General features: G+C 47.3%; 1 protein-coding gene across 2 annotated transcripts; it reads right to left on the bottom strand.

Annotated features, from left to right (window-relative positions):
* Positions 1 to 187: 187 nt before the first annotated feature.
* Positions 188 to 21164, bottom strand: STAT1 (signal transducer and activator of transcription 1). 2 transcript variants are annotated; one of them, XM_026047623.1, is made up of 24 exons: positions 21045 to 21164; positions 20389 to 20517; positions 19742 to 19886; positions 18823 to 18921; positions 17178 to 17273; positions 16320 to 16398; positions 14987 to 15078; positions 14243 to 14394; positions 13905 to 14063; positions 12744 to 12836; positions 12199 to 12258; positions 11362 to 11391; positions 11184 to 11277; positions 10302 to 10343; positions 9422 to 9505; positions 8836 to 8934; positions 8162 to 8297; positions 7088 to 7143; positions 6402 to 6496; positions 4307 to 4446; positions 2909 to 3094; positions 1722 to 1797; positions 1258 to 1360; positions 188 to 935 (listed from the first exon to the last, which is right to left on the bottom strand). In XM_026047623.1, exons 2-24 carry the CDS (start codon positions 20514 to 20516, stop codon positions 912 to 914), a joined length of 2268 nt encoding a protein of 755 aa, XP_025903408.1. In that variant the 5' UTR covers position 20517; positions 21045 to 21164; the 3' UTR covers positions 188 to 911. The 2 variants fall into 2 exon arrangements, with proteins under 2 accessions (XP_025903408.1, XP_025903414.1); XM_026047629.1 differs by having other exon boundaries at positions 21050 to 21164.
* Positions 21165 to 21848: the final 684 nt, after the last annotated feature.

The following is a 21848-nucleotide window of genomic DNA, read 5'->3' as shown; positions in this document are numbered from 1 at the left end:
TGGGCTGGTATCCGGGCAGGTGGCCAGCAGCAGCCTCCGCTGGGGCTGCTCCGGCCGGCCCCTGCGGCTCCGGCCGGACCCTGCGGCTCCTGCAGCCCTCCCTGCCCAGGGGCTCCCCTGCGCCTCCTCCCGGCCGCAGCAGCGCCCGCTGCCAAAGCCACCGTGCAAGAACTGCCCTGGTGGCCCCTGCAGAAACATCTCCGTGCTGGGCTGACCCCTGCAACCAAAGCCAGGCAGTGACACCAGTGACCACATCCCACCCTGGTAGGCTAAGGAAGGGGAGTAACGGGTCAGGGGCAGCAGGCTGGTGGCCCCTGTGCTCCACGGCAGCTAATCGGAGGTGTTSTCCAAGAAATACGTCTTAAGAAAAAAAAGATGGTGTGAAGCCATTCAACGACCTTTCACGAAGAAGGGAGCAGAAATGAAAGGCAGGTGCTTTGTGGGTGACATTCTGCTGCACAGCAGTAAGATGAGAAGCCAGGGGAGACGTCCATGCACAGACTCGGTACACGCAGTTCCTGCACAGGGGGTTCTGCTCCCCGTTCTGGGCCCTGGAAGAAAACTGGAAGCTGCAGGAGGTCTTTGGGAGCCRAAGGGGCCGGCGCTGCCGGCCTTCGGAGCAGGTCCTGACAGAGCCGGCTTCCTTCGCAGCCTTCCCTGTACAGCCAGCTACTCTGAACGCTACATTGGGCTATTCTGCTGTACAAAACAGGCGTTTCTCCCACCTGCACCCAGTTCTTCCTGGGGGTTTCTCTGCTCCTCTCTTGGAAAGAGGAGCATCCCCTCTCCTCCGAGGCTCTGGCCCAGCGTCTCGGCAAATCTGTGACAAGGAACTTGCAAGCGAAAGAGGACGGGTGCTCCAGCGGGGACGCTGCTCCCAGGGCAGCCGGCGAGGGCTGCGGGGCTGCCGCTTACGCTGAGTACGCCGAGCACATCTGCGGAGGGAGGGAGGAAAGGAAGGAGGGAAGGAGGGAGGGAGGGAGGAAAGGAAGGAGGGAGGGAGGGAGGAAAGGAAGGAGAGAGGGAGGGAGGAAAGGAAGGAGAGAGGGAGGGAGGAAAGGAGGGAGGGAGGAAAGGAGGGAGGAAAGGAGGAAAGGCTGTCAGCACCAGCCCTGCCATGGACAGCCCCGGTGCCACAACCTCCCCGCATGGAAAGGCGGCGGGCCCTCCCGCCCCACACCCGGCGCCGCTGCGGGGAACCACCTCACGCCACGCACGGCTGCAGCGGCGCCCGCCGGACGCGCTGGCGGCACCTACCACGGTGTCGATCTCGGCAGAGCCCACCATGCGGGACACCTCGTCGAACTCCTCCGGGGACATGGGCAGGAGGTTTTCCGGGGACTGCAGCCTCGAAGGGTGCCTGGGGGAAGAGCAGGGYGGTCACGCAGGGCGCAGGCTGCCCCCAGGGCCGCAGCTCCGCTACGGAGCTCGCGCGGGAACGGGCYGCAAAGGCTCCACGGGAGCCGGAAACTGCGGCCACCGCTTCCAGAGGCTGCTTTGCAAGGAACCGTTTGTCACTGCAGCTGCCGCTCAGTTTCTAGGRGCTTCGCCCAAAGAGGCTCCCTATTTTAATCACAAGTGCTGTGACCACATTCTCAAGCCTTAGCAGAAAGGAAGGACGCTGTGGCAGGGACAATCACACCTTAAGGTTATGCAGATGTGAACCACAGCTGCAAAATTAGGCTCAGTTCCTAGAAACCCAGCATTTTGGGCAAACTCACACTTCAGATACGGAGATTAACTCAGTCTTGATGTAGCCATTTCCCTTGGGCCCATCCAAGTCCATAGGCTCTGGYGCTTCACGGAGAGAGAAAAACAAAGGCATCAATAAAACAGCAGCTGTTTTCAGCCAGGCTGCTTCATGTTGTCACCTTTACTTTTCCAGACATAAAGCTAAGGGCCCAGCTAAGACCACAGGCTCCTCCCATAGGGTTTCCAGCACTTTGGTTAATCACTTCATGGGTTTCTCCTCCTTGTGGGTCCCCCACAGTAAGTGGGGCACCAACCCTGCCAGCCTCAGTGCGGGCTCTGCGGTGCCTCGTGTCTCGGGGACGTGACACAGACACGAGAGCCAAGTCAGAGGCACCGAAAYAACCTCGTTCTGACCTCCCTAGATCACAGAATCACAGGATGGTTGAGGTTGGAAGGGACCCCTAGAGATCATCCAGGGCAGCCCCTGCTCCAGCAGGGACACCCAGAGCACGGGGCACCCGGTCACATCCAGGCAGGTTGGGAGATCTCCGGAGCAGGAGCCTCCGCAGCCTCCCTGGGCAGCCTGGGCCAGGGCTCGGGCACCCTCACACCAAACAAGTTCCTCCTCACATGGAGATGGAGCTGCCTGGGTTTCAGCTTGTCCCCATTGCCCCTTGTCCTGGCACTGGCCACCACTGAGAAGAGTTGGGCCCCTTCCGCCCTACATCCTCCCCTCAGGTGTTTGTACCCATTGATCAGATCCCCTCTCAACCTTCTCTTCTCCAGGCTAAACAGGCCCCGCTCGCTCAGTTTCTCCTCACACGAGAGCTGCTCCATTCCCTTCATCATCCCTATCGCTCTGCGCTGGCCCCTCTCTAGCAGCTCCACGTCCCTCCTGTGCTGGGGAGCCCAGAGCTGTCCCCAGGGCTCCAGGTTTGGCCTCCCCAGGGCTGAGCAGAGGGGCAGGATCCCCTCCCTGCCCTGCTGCCAACGTCCTCCTCATGCAGCCGGGAGCCCATTGGCCTCCTYGGCCACCTTCTCACACCGAGTCCTTTTCGCCACCCTAAGTTGCTCCGCTGCTGTTGTGCCTCATCCGAGGCGCTCCGGAGCACAAGGGGCAGTCTGAACCTTGGGATGAGCTGCTGCTCCTTCCTCCTGTGCCACGCAGCCCCGGACGCACCCCTCGCGCCGGCCCGACACTGCTCGGGACACTCACCCTCCTTCGGGCGYGAGTAGTACTTGCCAAAGGCGCTGTCCTTGGGTATGTCCGGGTACAGAAAGCGCAGCGGGTTCTCGGGAATGTTCTCGGCCGCCATCACTTTGTAGTTGCGGATGATATCGGGGAAGGTGACAGCAGAGAGCTCCTTCTTGGTGTAYGGCTCTACCGAGTGGAACTGGGGCTCTGCAGGCGAGAGGCGACAATTCCCATGGGGAATGTCCGTGGAAAACGCCTCGCGGCCGGCGCCGCCGCGCGACCCCTCACGAGGGCAGGAGGCTCCTGGGGCGGGCCCAGCTGCAGCCAGGCATTCCCAGCAGCCGCTTTCAGGGTGAGCGGCACTGCTCCGCAAGGCAGGAGAGGGGACAGCACCCCTCTCTGCACGCTTTGGGGTCACCGCTCCGGCAAACTCACTGCTGTGTGTCTGCAGTGCCAGCTGCGCCATCAGTTCCTGCAGAGTCCTTTCCAGCCTCTTCCAAAGGAGGCTGTTRGACATTATTACCCACTAGGAAGTTTGATCCTGATAGACCTCTTGAGCTCTCATGGAAAGAGCGCAAGATAAAGGCTCCCCTCAGGTCTATGTGCCCTTCCTTCTTTTTTCAGGAGGTAGCAAAGGAAAGGCAGGAGGCCCTACAATCATGCTAAGCAGCTCCTCTCCACAGCTGTTGCAGATCTTGGCCAAATGGGGTGCCAGCAGCTGTGGCACCCCGGCAGATGGAGCTGATTTAGGCAGCATGATGAGGGTGAGGGCCCTAATAAAAGGCAGAAGCTTCTGTATTTATAAGGGCTCTGAAAGACAGTGAGAGAAACATCGCAGCTAATGAGGAGTGCATGTGGACCTCTTTGGAAGCAGGAGCAAGGAGAACCACTGGACAAAGTAAAAGTGAGTGTGTGAGTGTGAGTGTGTGAGTGTCTCTCCCTGGGGAGAACAGGGCAAGGAAGGACCACATGTGGCGGCTCAGGGATGGAAGGAAGATGAAGCCCAGGACCATGGGGAACAGCTACAATGGGCTGCACGTGAGAGAAGTCTCTCAGCAGGAGAGTGCTAAGGGTACAGAGGGAGACAGGGATGTGTATGTGCTAACACTGTGTTGAGAAGTGGGATCTTAATTAGGCTGAAGAAGGCAGCCTAGGCAGTTACTATTTTCAGCCTAGGTGGTTGTTGAAGATGAACTTAGAAGCGTTTTGAGTCCTGGCTGCAGCTCTGAGCTGGGTTCTGGCTGCTGCAGCACACACCAAGCTGGATTAAGGTATGTGCCTGCTGTGGTTTGGGGCCTGCTGCTTTTAAAGGTGGTGCCACTAGGGTGGTGTCTTGTGTTGGTGCTCAGTGTGAAAGAGCATAAAACCTTGTTCTGACACCCACTTTGAAACCAAAAACATTCTCTGTCACTGGCTTACCGCTTTGAGAGCCTTCAACCCAGGTAAATGTGATCGCTCCCTCTCTGCTGCTTTCACTGAACCTTAATAAAAACGTCCCTGGACTCTGGTCCTTCAACAAAGCCCGTTCTTTCTCTTTGCTGATGAAACCCATGATGCAGCTGTAATGCAGAAAAGAGGAGAGAAAAAAACCAAAAAACCTTACCCTTCAGCGTGAAACCCAACCCGTACCAGTCTACATGCAAAAGTAGAAAGCTCTTAGCACTTAAACCCCTAAGGTGCCCCTGGCCATCTCACATGTAGTTTTGTTGTGGGAACTGCTAAGCCAGTAGCATTAACACTGCCAGGCTGGAGTCGCACCACAGAAGCCAGGAATCTCTCCCTGTTGCCTGGTTGCTCCTTTGAGCTATAAATAAAGGAATTCACTGTTGCTACCAAAACTGGGATACGGGAAGAGGACTCAAGCTGTGGGTGCGTACTGTGGTCATGTGCTAGAGAGCAGCTTTAGCCCTAAAGTGAGGTTAAAGTTAAGACCTGCTTTTGTCTTTGGCAGCTATGTACTAAACTTTGCTATTATCTGGTTGCATCCAGGCAAGACTGTGTGGGGGAGTGGTGCTTTTTTGCTTTTGTGGCTTTTTTTTTTTTTTTGCCTTTGTTTGAATTTCCTTGTCCATCTTTCTCCAAGAAGGTCTTCTGCCTGTGCTGTTTCAACTACTGATATTCCCTGTGCTCACTGACCACACGAACGTGGTAACAGTGACTGGTCCTCGCTGAACAGTTCCTGGGGAAGAGACTGTACAGACCAGTGCCTGCTCATAAACACCCCTAGCCAAGCCCTAAATGCCCTCTTTTTAAAAATCAGAACTTCTTTGAACTCTTTATTCCTTAAAACAGTCTATGAAGTTATATACAGGAACCATATGCTAAGCTAGGGAACGTACTCTGTACACAAACTACTAAGTGATATAGTTATCACTTCAAGAGCTGTAAGCTGTGTCTTATTTCTGTTATTTTTTTTAAGCATGGTTTAGTTAACAAGTGTACTCTATGAGTAGCAAATGTCTACTTAAATGCTAAGCCCTTGCCTTCCTATTGCCCTAGTCTGAAGCAGAAGGCAGGCAAGTTTTCTTGAGGCTGTACTGCTTAGCCCTTTGCAAACAAAGGGGGTCACTATCCAAACTAATACTATGTATTTTGTAATATTGAGGTTTTTTAATTCAACTTCTGAAGCTGCTTGGTCTGCTAGGAGCTGCAGGGCTCCCTGCACTGCTCCTGCTGTGCTCAGCAGGAGAGAGGCCCCTCTGTGCCCTCAGAAGGGGCACAGTCCCATGCTGAGCAGGGATGCCTGAGCTTGGCTTTACCTGGCTCATGGATGTAAGTGGGAAACAGCTGGAGTAGAGCTCTCCCAGCTGGGCAAAGCACACAGGGCAGGCAGGAACACAGGCTCAAGGCATCCGGGCACCTCTGGATTTGATGTGTGCTGAGTTCTGCTGTGTGCTTGTCAGCTGCTCGCTGTGTTTTAGGCAATGAAGCAAGGCTGTACAGCAAACAGATGAGACTAGGAAAAACAGGAGCTGGGAGTGTGAATGCTGAATGAAGTAAGATGGAGAATTGTCAGTCTTACTCCTTTCTAATTGAAAAATCAGTGAAGATTAACTTCTGCACTCCTGCTACTGTCATAAAGTTCCAGAGTTTGGCTGTTGCCACCTACAAATGTTGAGCTTTTTGGGAGTGGTGGTGTGCTTTTTTTAATACGGATAACTTCTTTATGAATTATTCTATGTACTTGAGTCTTCCCTGACAAGCAGAAAAAGGGTCTCTTCTAGAGTGAGAAGAAACGATATAGTTCAAAGGGAGATGAAAACAATGTTCAAGGCACTGCTCTGTGGGTTTAGTGGCACATAAGGTGATAGTCTGACACTTACTCAAGCAGTTGCCTTAATAGAGGTGTCATCACTATTATAATGTTGTTCCCTCAAACTTCTCTGGATGCAGGTACCACTTTGTTCCACCCAAAATAACAGCACACACAAGGTCAAAGCCTAAGGTGCAGTTGCTAGCCTAAGTGAAAGGCTTGAGCCAATGACCACATCTTTGAACTCCACTTGTGCCTTACCCATCATTCCAGAGACACAGGAGATGCTTCTTAATGAGCTCCAAAATTCCTTCAATCCACAGCCAAAAGGGAAAGTTTTTATCATTTATATTTTCCTGAAATTCAGAGGATGGAAAGAGAAGGGGGAAGGGGAAGAATGATGATAATGAAATATGAGTCTCAAGTGTGTGGAGGACAGGGAAGCCAACAGACCTCTTATCCCAACTGGTCTAGTCCTGCTCTGACAGCTACCAACACCCTGCTTTTGTGCATTTCCTCCCTATTTTTTCCCCCACTTTCCCCTTCCTATTCTTTGCTTCTCCCACTTCCCTTTAGTTTACTCTAAAGGGATAGGAGCTATGATGCTGTTGGGAAGGAAGCATACACTCAATCTTAGGGCAAGCAGCAGCATAAAGTCAGGCCTTCCTGAGACTCTGGCACCCACAAATGTGATCAGACACCTCTCGTGCAGCTGTACTAGGCCAAGAATGCAGAAAGGGATCTGGGGAGAGTCTGGATGCTGCTCTCACTGGAGCTCTTGGGTGTTCAACTTATTTCATTGTGGCTTTAAACAACAGGAACTCCTAGTTAACTAGTAAAAACTAGTAAACAAACTAGTTTTAATAAAGTTAACTAGTAAAAACTACCAAAAATTCTCACAAATGGACCAAAGCTCTGTCTCCTGTCTCAATCTAAATGGTTCATACCTTGCAGAATCTTGTCCAAGGAATAAGGCCATCATGAGCTCCTCCACTTGCTGGCCCTGTCAAACAGAATAAACTGACTTCAGCCACATTAAGTCACTTACAGAAAGTTACCCATAGCACCAGGAGCTGAATGGTTTATGTATAACTCTTAGCCTAAGACAGAAATGAACAGCTTCTGCATTTCTGTGGCTAAAGCAGGGAGAGCACAGAGGCTCGCAAGGCTTCCCTCAGGAAACATTCACTGCATCAGCATGACAAAAATCTGCGTTAACAGCCACACAGAGCAACAGGGACCTCACATAAGGGGATCTAATCCATTCTGACATCTGCTACTGTCATGCATAGCACTCCTCAGTTTGGAACACATCCAGAAGAGAGATCCCAATTATTCACCCTTCTCCTTCAGCGAAACAAGAAAAGTGCAAGGCATAATGCCCTTTTGCAGGAGCTTAGTAGGCCACAGCATCATCGTCAGATTAGCACTTTTGCTGTGTCAGTCCTGGTGACTTGTGCTCCAGAACCTCTGGCTTAGACCTGCCAGGAGCAGGGAGGTCTTTTCATTCCTGTCACAATCAAGTGTGTTTTCCCTCCTGTTTCAATCATGTCAACTATGTTCTGCAGTCAGTTCTTACCCACAAAGAAGTTTTATGTTGTGATTAGAGTAACAAGGTCTTTGCAGCCCTTGCTGCAACTTCTTCCTAGCACTGACTAGAGATTGCATATAAGTTATGACAGAAATAGGGCTTTTTGTTTTTGTTTTTTCCTTTTCATATCTCTGAAGAAATAATTAAGAAGCTTCTCTCATACTGTTAGTATGAAACCAAGATTCTGTCAAATTTCACACTGCAAAAGCAGTATGTGAATTGTATCCTGTTTCATGCTGCATTTTGCTTGCTTCTGAACACTATCCTACCAAAGACAGAAAAACACTATTGCATGTTATAGAGTTTAAGGGAAAAGAATTGGGAAGAAGTAAAAATCTTAAATGCAGAAAATACCTGGAATCAGCATCAATAGAAACTGGCCATCCTTTTGGTTCTACTAAATATACAAAGTGCTAAGATAAGACCTTACCAAGCAGCTTCTCTCCCAGCATGCTCAACTGATCTGCATTAAGTCCTCTCTTTGTCACAGAAGAAAACTGCCAGCTCAAAACTTCAGAAAGTTTAGACCACTTTGCGTAAGGTGGATTCAGAAAGAAAGACAAGTTCTAGAACAGAAGGGCAAAATAAAGAAGTCAATTTTGGAATGGGGGGAGGGAGAAATGGAGCTTTGAAAAAGTGCAGCCCACCAAAAAAAAAAAAAAAAAAAAAGAAGTGGATTTAGGAATGGAAGTCAGTTTGAGATGGACCTGAAAGTGAGAGATGCATTCTGATGCTTTTTCTCTTGGACATTCTTTCTTAACCCAATAGGAGAAGGCTTAGATTAATCAATTCCAGTGAATTTGAATTCTCTAGCGTGTATCTGGCTTCTTGTTGTATAGCAAATACTATGTTTAATATCCCTACACGTTTCAAATGCAGCTTTTCCTGTGATGGAGGAAAATAATTTGCTGGCTTCCCTTTAAATTATATAATCATGAAGGAAGTCATCTGTATGGAAAACTGCATAAGCAGTTGTATAAAGTCAATCTTTGAAAACCACACATAGTATTTGTGATATAAAACTAAGGACTGTCCAAGCTTTTCCACATAAAAAGGACCAAGAAGGGTGAAGGTTTTTGGTGTGTGGTGTTTTTTTGCAAATACCTTGGGATCAGTAGAGAGCATGTTGAACCATAAGATGGAAGCCCATCCACTGGGAAGCTGGCTCACATTTGAGATCACAATAATGGGAAGAGATGTGGTCTGAAAGACAGGAGAGGAAACATGTCACACTCTTGCTGCAGTCCTCCTCTAGACTATCTACAAATGAGTTTCCATTATAATACCCTGCTCATGTGATCGTAACTCAGCTTTTCCACTTGAAGTTTGTATGTGGCACAGAGAATTTCAATATGCCGTAGCAGAAAGGGAGATTCAAGTGACTTCTTAGCCATTATCAAACATCAACTTTAATATTCTTTTTTTTTTAAACTAATAACATAGTCTATATGCTAATTTCCATATAATGTAAGCTGATATGCAGAGAATTAGAACTCACAGTTAGTTTCCAGATATTTTAAAGTATGATTCCCTGCGTCTCACACAGAGTGCAGAGCATTCTTGCTATACAGAGATGTTGTGGATGTCATTCATGCATTAGGAAATAACTGAAAGTGCTTAATATGTATTTATGTATATATTATGCATATATATTTAAATACATACATATACCTCTAGATCATAAACATACCTCTAGATCAATTACCAAGCCAGGCTGGCACAGCTGTGTCTCAAAGCTCAAAGAGTGAAGTTCTTCTGTTACAATGAGAGGGCCCTTTAAAGAAAAAAATAAATCATTAAAACTAACTAAAAATCTGAAACATTCATTTGAGGATGGTAGCCTTCCTATCTCTTCCTATTCCTGAGTTAAATAATGTTCAGAAACACACACTATTATTGTCCTACTGGATTATTTCAGCTGAATTGGTACTGCAGAATTGTTCTTTTTGGTATCTGATAGTGATATTGATTAACTCCCCTATAAATCATGCTTTCCTGAGCCATTTGAATGAGTGCTGCAAGGAATTAAAATTGGTATCACAGGGTACAGTTTGTATAGTGTTTTTTTTTTCTGGCTTACCTCTTAACAAGACGCTTTATCAGCAGTGTAACTTTCTGCTAAAAAGTCTTCTCCTCTGGGGGTAGGAGGAATTCACCACGGCAAAACCTTCCCAGCCTGGGGAATGCTCACATTTCTGGGCCCCCTTGCTCTAGCCTTCAGAAAGTTTGCAGGTCGCAGTCAAGAGCTGCTGGTCACTCCCTGCAGTCAATTTGCCTCTTGAACTCTCTAAGCAGCCCTTCTATGGCTGCTCTCTGGAAGTCACAGAGAAATCTCACTGGCAGAAAGCCCATTAAAGCTGGCTGCCAGTGAGGGAGAAGTCCAGGAGATAATGCTCTGGCACAGTTCCCTTTTCTGGAGGCTTCTGTGCAGACAGTTTCCTAGAAATGTTGAACTCCTTTGCTGTTAGTGTCCCATCCTTTGTGTTTCTTCATGGTGCTGAGCAGAGCTCTGTCTTAAGCATTCAACTCCCGTGGTTATTCAAAAGCACTACCACTGAAGTGTCACTTACCTCATTTGTTCGGTTTCCTGCATTTTTCTGTTCTTTCAATTGCTGTAACCAAAATAAATAAGCAAATCACTCATGTACTTTGGCTGCATAGGGGATGCAAATGCTTGCATGTCTCAGTTGCTTAACTGGAGACCTGCTGCACTAGAGCCTGAACCTCCTGGGCTCAAAGCTGTGGAAGACACAGGATTAATTACAGGTAACCAGTCAGTGTTCATCTGTGAAAATAGATGTTGCAGCCTTACGCTGCAGCGCATCTGTATGAAAGGCCTTGCAGGAACAGAAACAGGAAGGATCAGATGAAATAGCTGTTTACCAAGGCACCTCTCTGAATCTGACTGTAAACTCTCGATGTTGTCAGGAACTGCACTGGACAAGGAAAGGAAGGGGAACTCCACGGCAGCTGCTGCTGCCCTGCAAGCAAGCTCCCTTCCAGTCCTTATGATGCAACCCATCTAGCTGGCTTGCATCAGCACAGCAACTATGTTGCACTGACTTTGTAGCAGTCCCTCCTTGTGCAATTCTTTTTTCCAGTCTTGAACAACTTGAAGATACTGGAAGCTTTCCTACCTCTAGAGGGTCCAAACCAGCATTTCTAAGCTTCTTTACCCTTCCTCCTCTAGAGGATCTGCTACAATGTAGACATTAGAACAGCAAATACTGTTGTTTGCCTTTCCGGCCACATTGCAGGATCAAAAGTAAGTACTACAGCTGGAACAAGCCAAAGATTTCAAAAAGGGAAGGGAAAAAAAAGCTGAGAACTTCATACTTCCTCTAATACAAAAGTAAACAGTGACTTCAATCTTAAAAAACTTCTCCTCTTACAACACCCTCTGCCTGCATAATCAGATGTGGCAATAAGGGAAAAAAAAGAAGTCCCCCTACCAGGTGTCTGAATTCTGCTGCTAGACTTCCATTAGTAGATTCTTCCATGTTCATTACTTTGGTGTTTGTTCCCAAAATATTAAATTTTCTGAACCTTCACAAAGAAGAAAAGGAATTAGGAGTCTCAAATCTACTGAAATTACCCAAGACCAATATATAAAGACACGATGCCACGTACCCTTTGACAGAGTTCTTCTCAGTCACGTCTCTGTCAAGAAAAGAAAAAATAAACTAAAATCTCTCAGAACCTCTGCAGGCAGAGAACGTGGGTATTTGTTTTAGTAGCTGACAGCTGAAAATGGTGAAACGCCTCTGTGAACTTTTATTTTCTTTTGTGCAAAAGAGAAGGCAATGGGCTCTGGCAGACAAGGCACCGCATCATACTGGCCATCCTACTAAGGCTTGAGTTGTTAGGGTGGCTTTATGGAAGTAACACTGTCCTTCCACTGCACAGGCTCCATCTCTGCAGGGTCTCTCTCCTTTCAAACCTGCTTTCATAGGGTTTGAAGAAACTACTGCATCACTTGAATCAGTTCTCCCACCTTTATTTTACCAAGTCATGTAGTTAACGTGATGCACTTCTCAAACGCTCATATTCCAGATCCCGGTAAGAATTCTTTGCCCTCCCGGGCAAGTTTCTGGGCCTTGGAGCTGTTTTGAACACCCCCTGAGCTAAGAAGCCCCTGTAAAGCAGGGAAGCTGCACAGAATTGCAGCAGTTTTGTGCTGTGCTTTCAGCTAACCCTAGCCCAAGCAAAACCCAGCCTAGCAGCTAGAACAGCTCTGCAGCAGCACGAGGGGAGCAGGCGCCCTGCAGGGTGCTCCTCCTGTGCCCAGGTTCATAGAGTGCTGAGCTGAGCTCAAAGCTGAGCTCTTCCCTGCTCTGGGCTGACGCTGCTAAGAGGGAGCGCAGCTTCTGGGTAACTCCAGCACAAAACCACAGCTGCCTTGTGCAGTTTTCAGCACAGGGCCTGCTCCCCATTAGCGTACCCAGAGAGGAGAAAAACGCAACGTACTTATCAAACAGCACTTTCACTTTCAAGTTGTAATTCAGCTCCTGCAACTTCACCAGCAATCTGGAAAGAGAAATTAAAACAAACAAAAAAAGTCCTGTTACAAAACAACTTCTCTTTTGCAGCACTGCTTATCAGAGTTTGTATTTGAAACGCACAGCTCAAGGCTGTGTATGGGTCCCAAGCTTGCTCCACACAAGATGGTACAGATGTAGTGGCAGAATAAATCCGAAAAGCACCCATAGGTACCGCTGCTACTTCCCTTGTCTAAAGATAAAAACAGACCGAAAAATTGTTTTTTCTCATGATAGTGGCCTGTATATGTGGTTGGCTACTTGGGTGTGTTTGCATACATTCAATCACCGTAGCATCTAAAAAAGGGTGAAAACTTAAGTGCAAATTGAGCTTTGAGAGAAGCCATCCTCTGTCTTTCCTTCTTCCTGCCCTGACTGGGGTAACCAACCTACCATGTAAGGGTGCAAGACGCTCAGATATAGGAAGTCAAAGAAATGAAAGGTTTACTGACAAGCAGGGGAGGGGAAACGTACCTCAACTTCACTGTAAACTGTACTCCAGTCTTTAGGACTAGAGGCCTCTGAGGATGTGTTGGCATGCAAGGCTGCCTCTCCACCACAAATGAGCTATGGAAAAAACAGATGAAAATTTCATTTTCTTCAAGGCAGAAGAAATGAACAAAGAAACTTTTTTTAAGGTGACTTTCTGGTACTACTCTCCGCTTCATCAACACATTGTTTCAAGCTGTGTAGTGTCTGTGCATGGATTTATTTGTTCCTTATTTCAAGAGGAATGAAAATATAAATGATCTCATAAGGGTTGTCTTTTTTCTCTCTCTCTAAAGACATTAAAGGGCTAAGAGGAGGGAGGGCTACTTCAAACTTCCATGAAATCAATGGCATGTAAATGCTGTGATGGCACTAGCATCATTTGAAAGTGAGGAACATTACTTCACAGAGGATTTTTTGTCATCCTCTAAATTCTTACAGGTATAGTGTGACAGTGCTTTTTAGCAACACAGATCTAGAGGGAATAGCACGAGATTTCATGAGGGCCAGCTCTCCCCAGCGGGATGTGAACTCCTGAGGTTGGCCTATTCCGATGCACCCAGCATCCCTCTTTCACCTTGCACTGCCCAGGGATTTGCTACTGAAAACTATACACCAAGCATTCAGAGGGACTTTGGCTTTCTAAGTCTTGTTTTTCACTGTTTAGGCCCCACATAGTGGGTGGTCACCTACTGTAGATAAGCCCCTGTTCTTGCCTGCTAGTTTCCAAGTCTTCTCGCAGCACAAATTATTGACAACTGAATATTTACAGACTGAGACTGTTGAGTGGAGGCATCTACAAGCACCAAAGTGCCTGTAGAGAGGTACAGCTGGACTCCCCAGAGTGTCATCAAGGAGGATGAGTCTAGAGCACATTTATCTTGGGCACTGCTGGTTACAGATGTGAGTTTTGTCTGTTCACTTAAGTTTACTGGCAGGTCTGGGGCTTAAAGCAAGAAATAAACTAACAGCCTAGGAACCTGATCCTGTTAACAGTGCTGCTGCAGCAGGTACRCACTGACTTAGGTGACGGCAGCTTGTGAACTCTCTCTACAGGCCTACAGAGTAAATCTTTAAAAATGAATGTTGACGGAGCCTTCCATGCATTCATTGCCACAATGACAAAAGATCTGTCTTGTCTCTTACCTCTGGATCAGTTGTTTGAAAAGGCTGTATGTTCGGTCCTGCAGACCTTGCTTGTTTTTTGTGATAGGATCAGGGTCATATGTAAGCTTCTGCTCCAGTTCCTCCAGCTTTTTGAGCTGCTGACGAACTTGCTGTAGACTTTCAGCAACAATGGTGAACCTACAATTACAGAGCCTTATTTTTAGCATGTTTTGCTTCTGTTACCATGCTGGTACAGTGGCCAGATGCTTRTCCCTAAGGACTATAGAAAAATAATCAGCGCATCTGGCATATGTGGTGCTCCTTCCTAGCATGCTTTAAAGCATTCYGTGCAGTGGAGCTGCTGCATGGTGGCTTACCAGTTCTGTAGCTGGTCAAGGCAGGCGTTGGGTGGGCCACCAATACATGCAGTCTGTTGCCTGTGTTTCCACTCCACCAGCTCCTCGTTAATAAGAGCACTCTGAGTATGCTCTGTGGCGTTCAACAGCTGTATTATCTTGTTCACCACTTCCTAGAGAGGATGAGATTAACCTGCTTATAAAGGTATCTCTTAAAGAACAACCGTTTCGCAAAACTTGGCAAGGATCCTGAAGTAACAGCTACTGTCCAAAAGATGTTGAAGTCCTTTTTATCTGGAGTATTTACTACATGGAATGTAAAAATGATGTTTTTTTCCTAGCGATACATGAGATGTTAACTCTTCAGAGGAGAGTGACCTCTAAGGAGGTAACAGCATCACCTAGTTCTTGCTAGATTACAGTACTGCAAAATTAGTGAGCACATTCAATTTCAACATGTGCTATATTTCTTCAGCTATTTTCCCCTTGAGAACGTGGCTAATGATTTCTTTTCATTTGTGTTTTTTTTCCTCAGCTTTATCTGACACTGATAAAGGAAGGTTGCAAGGACTAGAGAAACACAAGAGCTTGAAGTGATTCCAGATCTTCAGTAATAATGCAAAGCGTGAAATCTTACTTTAAGTAATAACAATAAACAAGTTTTTTTTTTTTTCTCTTCAGGCAATCTGACATGTTAACCCACTGAAAATGAGTATGTTTGAAATGAAGTGCTGTTGTCTTCTGAAACAAAAACTAGAGCACTACCTTCCTCTTGATGTCAAGCAGCAGAAACATCTTCTTGAGATTCATCTGTTCCTTCTTAAACTCCTCCTGCGACACACCGTTGGGTTCATGTTCTGTAAAACAAAAGTTTTTGCTGCAAAGCTGAAGCACCTCTACAGGTTTGCACAGAAAATCTAGAGAGTGTCTGATGAGACTGAGTGCCTGGCATTGCAGTGAGGAGAGTGATGAGATGTGTCCCCCCACAGGGCTGGGGGAAATGCTGAGAGAAAGAGGGATCTAACTGGCTAATGTCAACTGAAGTCAATCCTTAAACCTAAGGGAGGAAATTCTGCCTGCTTTTTTTTTTTTTTTTTTTTTGATTCCTTTTTCTCCCTTTTGAAAGGATGAAAACTAAACCTTGAACACTGATGAGAAGCAAAGACTTTTGTCCTTTTTAGTGAAGTAACAGACACAAGCTTGCTTCTTCCTGATACCAAAAGTCCAGTTCAAAATAATGATTGTAAGTGTATGTCTCTTCAAAACAGAAACTYGTTCTCATGCTGACTTTAAACATGAATCACTCATGCTGCTTAACCTGGCACCTAGCACCTGAAGTTAATAATTATTTCAAGGCTGAGTATTTACAGCCTCCCAAGGTAAGCCYAGCCTCAGAGCTGTTTCCCCAGAGACTGCTGCTGCTGACTACTGACTTGAAGTCAGAGGCTCTYAAGTGCCTCACGGAAGTGCAGCCTGCCCCCCAGGCTCTAAGGCTTATTCCAAACAYGTCTGCTGAGGGGTAGCCAAGTGCCAGCATGTTGAAAACTGAAACCTTTCTAGAACAGTAGTCAGGCAAAAAAAATAAAAAGAACCCTAGCTGTATTGCCAGAAATCCCACTAACTCATGGGCACAGGATTAGATTCCTCTGGAGAAAGAAGTGTAGCAGCCTTTRATTATTTCAACTATTTTTCTTCTCCGGGCATAGAGGAAACATGAAGTTTCTGCACAGAAAGGCATTTTCTATCTTAGCTTTGTAAGTGTTCAAAGACAGATCTCTGCAATCAAACTAGTACTGAGTACAGCTGCAGGTGCTTCTCCTTGCAGATAAGGRCTCACAAAACTAGAAGTGGAAGGCGTGTGAAACAAAAGAAACCTGGACTTTGCTATTTGGCTGGGTGGCTGAATSGACAGAGTCCATGGGGTTGGATATTTCCAGCAGCAAAGGAATATTGCATTAACAAGCAGGCGGTCTTCTCACAAGAACAATCACAGAACAGATTTTTAGGAACTTCAGTATAAAAGACATGTTTCCAGATGTGAGGCAGCAGACACTTACCACGAGCATGCAATAGAATTTGTCCCACATAAAATTCTCACCTCTGTTCTGCAAAGTTTTACACTTGAAGTCATATTCATCCTGCACATCCTCTAATGTCTTGATGTCCTGTTCCACATCCTATAAAGCATGAAGCAAATTGGCCACAGTTATTTAATACATTCATATAATGCAAGGCTTCCTGAAGGTTAGGAACTGGCTACTGACAGTTACTTATGCAAATTTATTTTAGTTTTACCATTACAGCTCTTTCTGGACCTGCTTAATAAGAACTGCCCCTAAGCTTATCTGCCTTCTATTCACACTCCCTCTCCTCTGCTAACAAAAATCTGTTTAKAATAAAATACGGAAAAGCTCTCATACAGTCTAGCCACCTAAATTCCCCAGAATCTAGGAAAACTTGGGCTACAGAAGGTGGCCAGGACCAGGCACTGATGTCTTGTATAAACTGTCACATGCTCAAGCCATGCTTGGAAGCATTACCTTACTTGTTCTATGGGCAATTACTATCTATATGCTAATCGAACATCTAGCTTCTGTTTAACAACAAGAAAGTCAGTATAYAATTCAAATTATTCCTCAAATGCTGCTATTAGATCACTAAAAATATTTTCCTTTCTGAAAACTTCAGCACACAAAACCATTTCTCAAAAGTAAAGTAGTTGCTACCCCTAGAATACTCTAGGGAACAGATGCAGAAAGTCCCACCCTGCAATACTAAGCTACTGACAAATAATTACTTGCTGCTTTCATATGCTCATTAGATATAAAATTGAGAACTGTTATCTAAATTTCTTTTATTTGCCATTAATTGCCAAATTCATACACTGGAATTTTTTTTCACACTTACAAACTAGCATGCACTACTTCAAATACAGTCCTAATTTGATTTTACTTACACTAACGCTGTTCTTTATAGCCTTAACTTTTGCATCCAGCTCCTTCTGTTTGTCCAGCATCCCAACCACTGTATTCTGTACGCTCCCCACTTCCATCTGGGGGAGGCAAGCAGAACAGCAACAAAGGTCATAGCAGGATGAACAGCAACAGTAAATATGCATTTGCCTCACAAAGTAGTGAAAAAGYAGTGGCTTTCGTTGACAAATAGGCTAATAAAGCAGGGTTGTTCTGATAATTCACAACAAGGTTTTGTATTCTAAAATAACTGAGTTCAAGAGAGTTTGCAAAGAACGTAGGGGATTAAAAATTCATTTTGTGTAGTTATGCTTTTTTATCATAATACTTAATACATAATATCATAAACAAGCTAAGAGCAGGACCCAAGACAGGCCTACATGAAGGTAATCGGGGCACGTTGAGAACTCATCATTCCCCCAGCATAGGGCCATCTGGCATGTGTTTTTCTAATGGTTGTTCTTTAACTTAAGCTGATTTACAGAATTTATTTCTATGAACAGAGAGAGGTCCCTTGTTGTAGAATTAAGTCAGATCACCAAAGCAACTGAAGCACAATCTAACACTTGAGATTCTCCTTTTACGATGCTCACAGTTGTGCTTGCCTCGCACTTCATCTTCACAAACTTGGCAGGTTAACAACTTTATTGGGAGGCCGAGTGGGACGTTGTACCTAGCGTCAACCATGAGTACACAGTAGGAGTATTTATTTTTTTTGATGGTCTAAACACGTGGCACGCAGGAATGGGTGGCTATGCGAGCCCTGTGCTGTGCAGCAGAACAAGGTGCACGGCAGCCACAAAGCACCTGGCTCGGCTCTGCCAGAGCTGCAGCTTCAAAGCAGTCATCCTGTGGCATTAGCTCCCTTGCTTAGGCTTACCGAGCACCCTCCTCGCTCCCTACAATATGTGGGCCAAAAATCCAAAAATCTGTCAGCAAGGAAGGCATTTCGGTATCAAACTGCAGTGAGCTTGGCCAATGTTTTAGTCCTATGCAAGTGGATTACATCGAGCCATACAGAGTACATCATGACTCTTGTAGCTGCAGGTTTTTTGYTTGTTTTTTTGAGGCATTAGAACAGAGGAGGGCAGAGAAAAATATGGCTTTACCTACAGTTCAGAGAAGTCAGAGGAAACTGACTTTATTTAGAAATACTGAGAGGTAACTTGGTTATTTCTCTTTAACTGCATCATTATTCCAGAGACAGTCCAGCTAAGTACCAAGGTTCAGCTCTTTAGTACAGAGTAAATTTGGGAGTAAAATGCAGAAGAAAGGAAAGTTAAAGTCTTCTTAGAGAGAAGGCAGGCCTTATTTGTTAAACTGTAAATCTGATGAGCACATCAAGCTATACTACAGCAGCAGAGAAAGACAGACAAAAAAAATTGCTTTTACATTGCTTAAAAGGAGAAAAATCTACTTCCTGCCTCTTTCTCCTTCAAATGATTCAGGCCACATTGCAAAAACAGTGCCTATGAATACTTGTCCACACATAATMTTCATGCCTTTAGGAAGTGTGGGCTGTAGGGCAGAGGGAGGATGACCAGCTGCTGCTTTCGGTCTCTTTTTCCACTCGCTTTGTCTCAGGCGATAGGAAGGACAGATGCAGCTACAGCAGCTCTTTCCAGTTACCTGATTTAACAGCTGGGCACTGCTCAGTATTTTCCTCTCCTCTTTCAGGCAGTTGTAGATGACCATTGCCATGTGTATTGGGTCTTCTTGGAAGTGATCCTGCCATCAGAAACAGCCTGTTAAACACGTACATCCTGAACCTCTGGTCCTCGAGCAGTGTGCCTAGTAAGCAGCAGCCACTTGCTAATACCTCCAAGGGCACGYACCCTGCCTCTGGCCTTAGCCACCGTGACCCACAGCAGCCGTGACTCGCTGTTCAAAGTGAAGCTCTGCTTTGCCAGCTATTCTGCTTCACCAATACACACAGAGGAGCCTCAACCCGACACAAGGGTGAAGAGGAGCTTGCAATTGCCTATGAACAGGGCCAGGGCTGGACATGCACTGTACTTTACGTGCACGGGGCTAAGATGTGCTCCGGATTGTGGCTGCCCTGCTGGGTGCTGCTGCCCCTTAGGAAGCCTCCCCTGCAGCAGTGGGAGCCGGGTGCGTGCGAAGGGGCTGCAGGAAAGGGGGCCTTGAAGCAGGAGCTGCTTCTGCAGGCACATAAGGAACAGGCAGCAGGGGATGACCAGATAAGGAAAAACCAACAAAATCAGCTCTGGATACGTTCTGCATCCGATTTGGTCATTTCCTCTGTCAGGACAGTCATAAGTGCTTTGCTATCAGCTGTGATTCTGTAGTTACAGAGAAAGGACGTCTTACCCCATTTCCCCACATTTTCTTTATCTCTACCGTTCTCATAAACGGCTTCTAACCGTAGACAATTAGAAAGCAATAGAACAATCTTTAACATCTGGCTTCTTAAATTRAGCTTCACATAATCTGCAGAAATACCTCATGCCAAGATACCTCTAAGAGGTATTTAATTGTACAGCAGAACCCGCTTAAGCAAGTGCACAATCATTTGCCCCAGGCATACCTGAAGATTACGTTTGCTTTTCCTTATGTTGTGTTGCAGCAAGAAGTTGTTTTCTATCAAAAACCGACTAAATTGATCATCAAGCTGTGACAGCAGGTCATGGAASAGCACCGTAGCAAAAGATACGTTGTTGGCTGCATGCTCCCTGGAATAATTTAAGGCATGCTTGTGTTAAATACACTTTGAACAGGTATCCAGGAAACAAAGAGTGTGATTTTTCTCCCTGACTCTGGTTGTAGCTTGCGAGCAGTAAGAGTTACTTGTAAATGTAACCCAGTTCCATTCCCTCCTAGCTGCATTTTCTCCAGCTCAGAATTGCTGTTTCCCTCTAACGTATTCATGCCACACTCCGTAACTTGATTTCCCCGTTCCGTGAGCATCAGGAAGCCCAAAGGCAGCCCTATGCAYGTGTCCCTCTGCACATTCCTACCAGAAGCTCCATAGACACCTTGGTTAGGGTGCAAAGCCAGCAAACAGCAGCAGCGACACCAAGGCGACTCTTAAAACAGCTCTTTGAGAGAGGGACCAGCAGCTCGCTCCAGCTATCCAGGAGCGGTGCTGAAGAGGGACAGGACCACAAAGCTACGGAGCTTTGTCCCCGGCCTGCAGGATGCCCTGCTGGCTGCTCGGGAGCCCCTGGCGCTCACCAGTCCTGGTTCTCCAGCCACTGCGCCAGGTACTGCCTGATCTCCATGGGAAAGCTGTCATCATACAGCTGGTGAACCTGCTCCAAGAACTTGGAATCGAGCTGCTGCAGCTGGTACCACTGAGTCATCCTGGGGAAAAAAAAAAAAAAAGAATAATACAGCAGTGGCAGTTATTAGTATTTGAACTGAACTGGTAGAAAGTCACTTAGCTGGAGCTTTCATTAAAAACGGCCACATTGGATGGGCGACAAGTGTTCCCAGCAAACACAAGCACGCCTTGTTTTTAGAATTAACAAAAAAAGCCRATGACCACAACTGAACGCATTTTTTCCCCACTTTTTCTGCCTTTGGGCAGATATACTCCCTGCTGACCCCCGAGCTGGGCTGGCAAACCAGGCAACCTCCCRTGCCTCGCTGCCAGCTCCTCCCCGTGTCCTCACACTCCTGCTCCCAGGAGGAGCGAGGCCTCCGCTCGCTTGGAGCGGGTAACGACTGCAGACACGCTCTCTTGGCATTACTTGGGGCTACAACGGCGTTTCCACACCAAATTCCCAACCTCCTTGCGGAATTATGCAGTCGCTGAGCGCAAGCGGGGCTGTGCTGCAGYCAGCACCCGCGCGCCAGCCCCCTCAGCCGCTGTTTATTGTCGTTATTACCTTACCCTGCTTAAGGAACCCCACGGGACGGGGCCGCGCTGTGGCTTTGAGCAACCGCCCTGCAAAGGAGGCCGGAGGGGACAGTTAACGAGCGGGAGCCCGCGCCGCTCCGCACTCACCCGACGAGCAGACCCCACCACAACTCGGCGCCGCCTCACGGCTGCCCGCCACAAAATACCCGCCCCGCGGCCAATGGGGAGCGCCGCCGCCGCCGCCCCGGCCAATGGGCGCTCGGCTCTCGCCCCGCCCCGCCGGCTCCCGCCCCGGCGCTGCGGCGGAGGCCGTTCCCAAGGGCGGCGGGGCGCATGCGCGGCGGGCGGGGGCGGCGGGGGCGGCCGCGTCACGTGGTTTCGGGGAAAGGCGGCCGGGAGCCGGAAAGCGGCCGCTGAGGGGAAGCGAAAGCGGCGCCGCCATTGTGGAGCGGCCGCCACCGCGGGCCCCGGGGCGGCCCCGCGCGCCCTGCYCCGGGCGCTGCGTGCGGAGCGGGCGCTTTCAGCGCCTCGGCGAGAGCCGCGCGCCCTTTGGATGCTCTTAGTTGTGTTTTATGGCTGCTGTTCTTGACTTGCAGCTGCATCATGTGGAGAAACCACAAGTACTGACACCTTTCTGCTTTTCAAAGTTCTTTTTYCCCCCTTCGTTCCTTTTGTTTTTATTCCGCTCTGTTAGAGCTCTCATCCTACTCATACTGACTTAAGGACAAAATTCTCTGTTTTATGGACATAAAGTGTTTGTTTCACTGAACGCAGCTTCTGTGTTTCTGAAAAGCAGCAGGCTGGGCTGGGCTTGGGTGTCAGTTAAACGTCA

This window comes from Nothoprocta perdicaria, unplaced genomic scaffold (assembly GCF_003342845.1).
Source record: "Nothoprocta perdicaria isolate Ctin4 unplaced genomic scaffold, notPer1 scaffold_11, whole genome shotgun sequence".
In the NCBI taxonomy this organism is placed as follows: domain Eukaryota; kingdom Metazoa; phylum Chordata; class Aves; order Tinamiformes; family Tinamidae; genus Nothoprocta; species Nothoprocta perdicaria.
The sequence above is the reverse complement of the archived record's forward strand: the minus strand, read 5'-3'. Positions and strand labels throughout refer to the sequence as shown.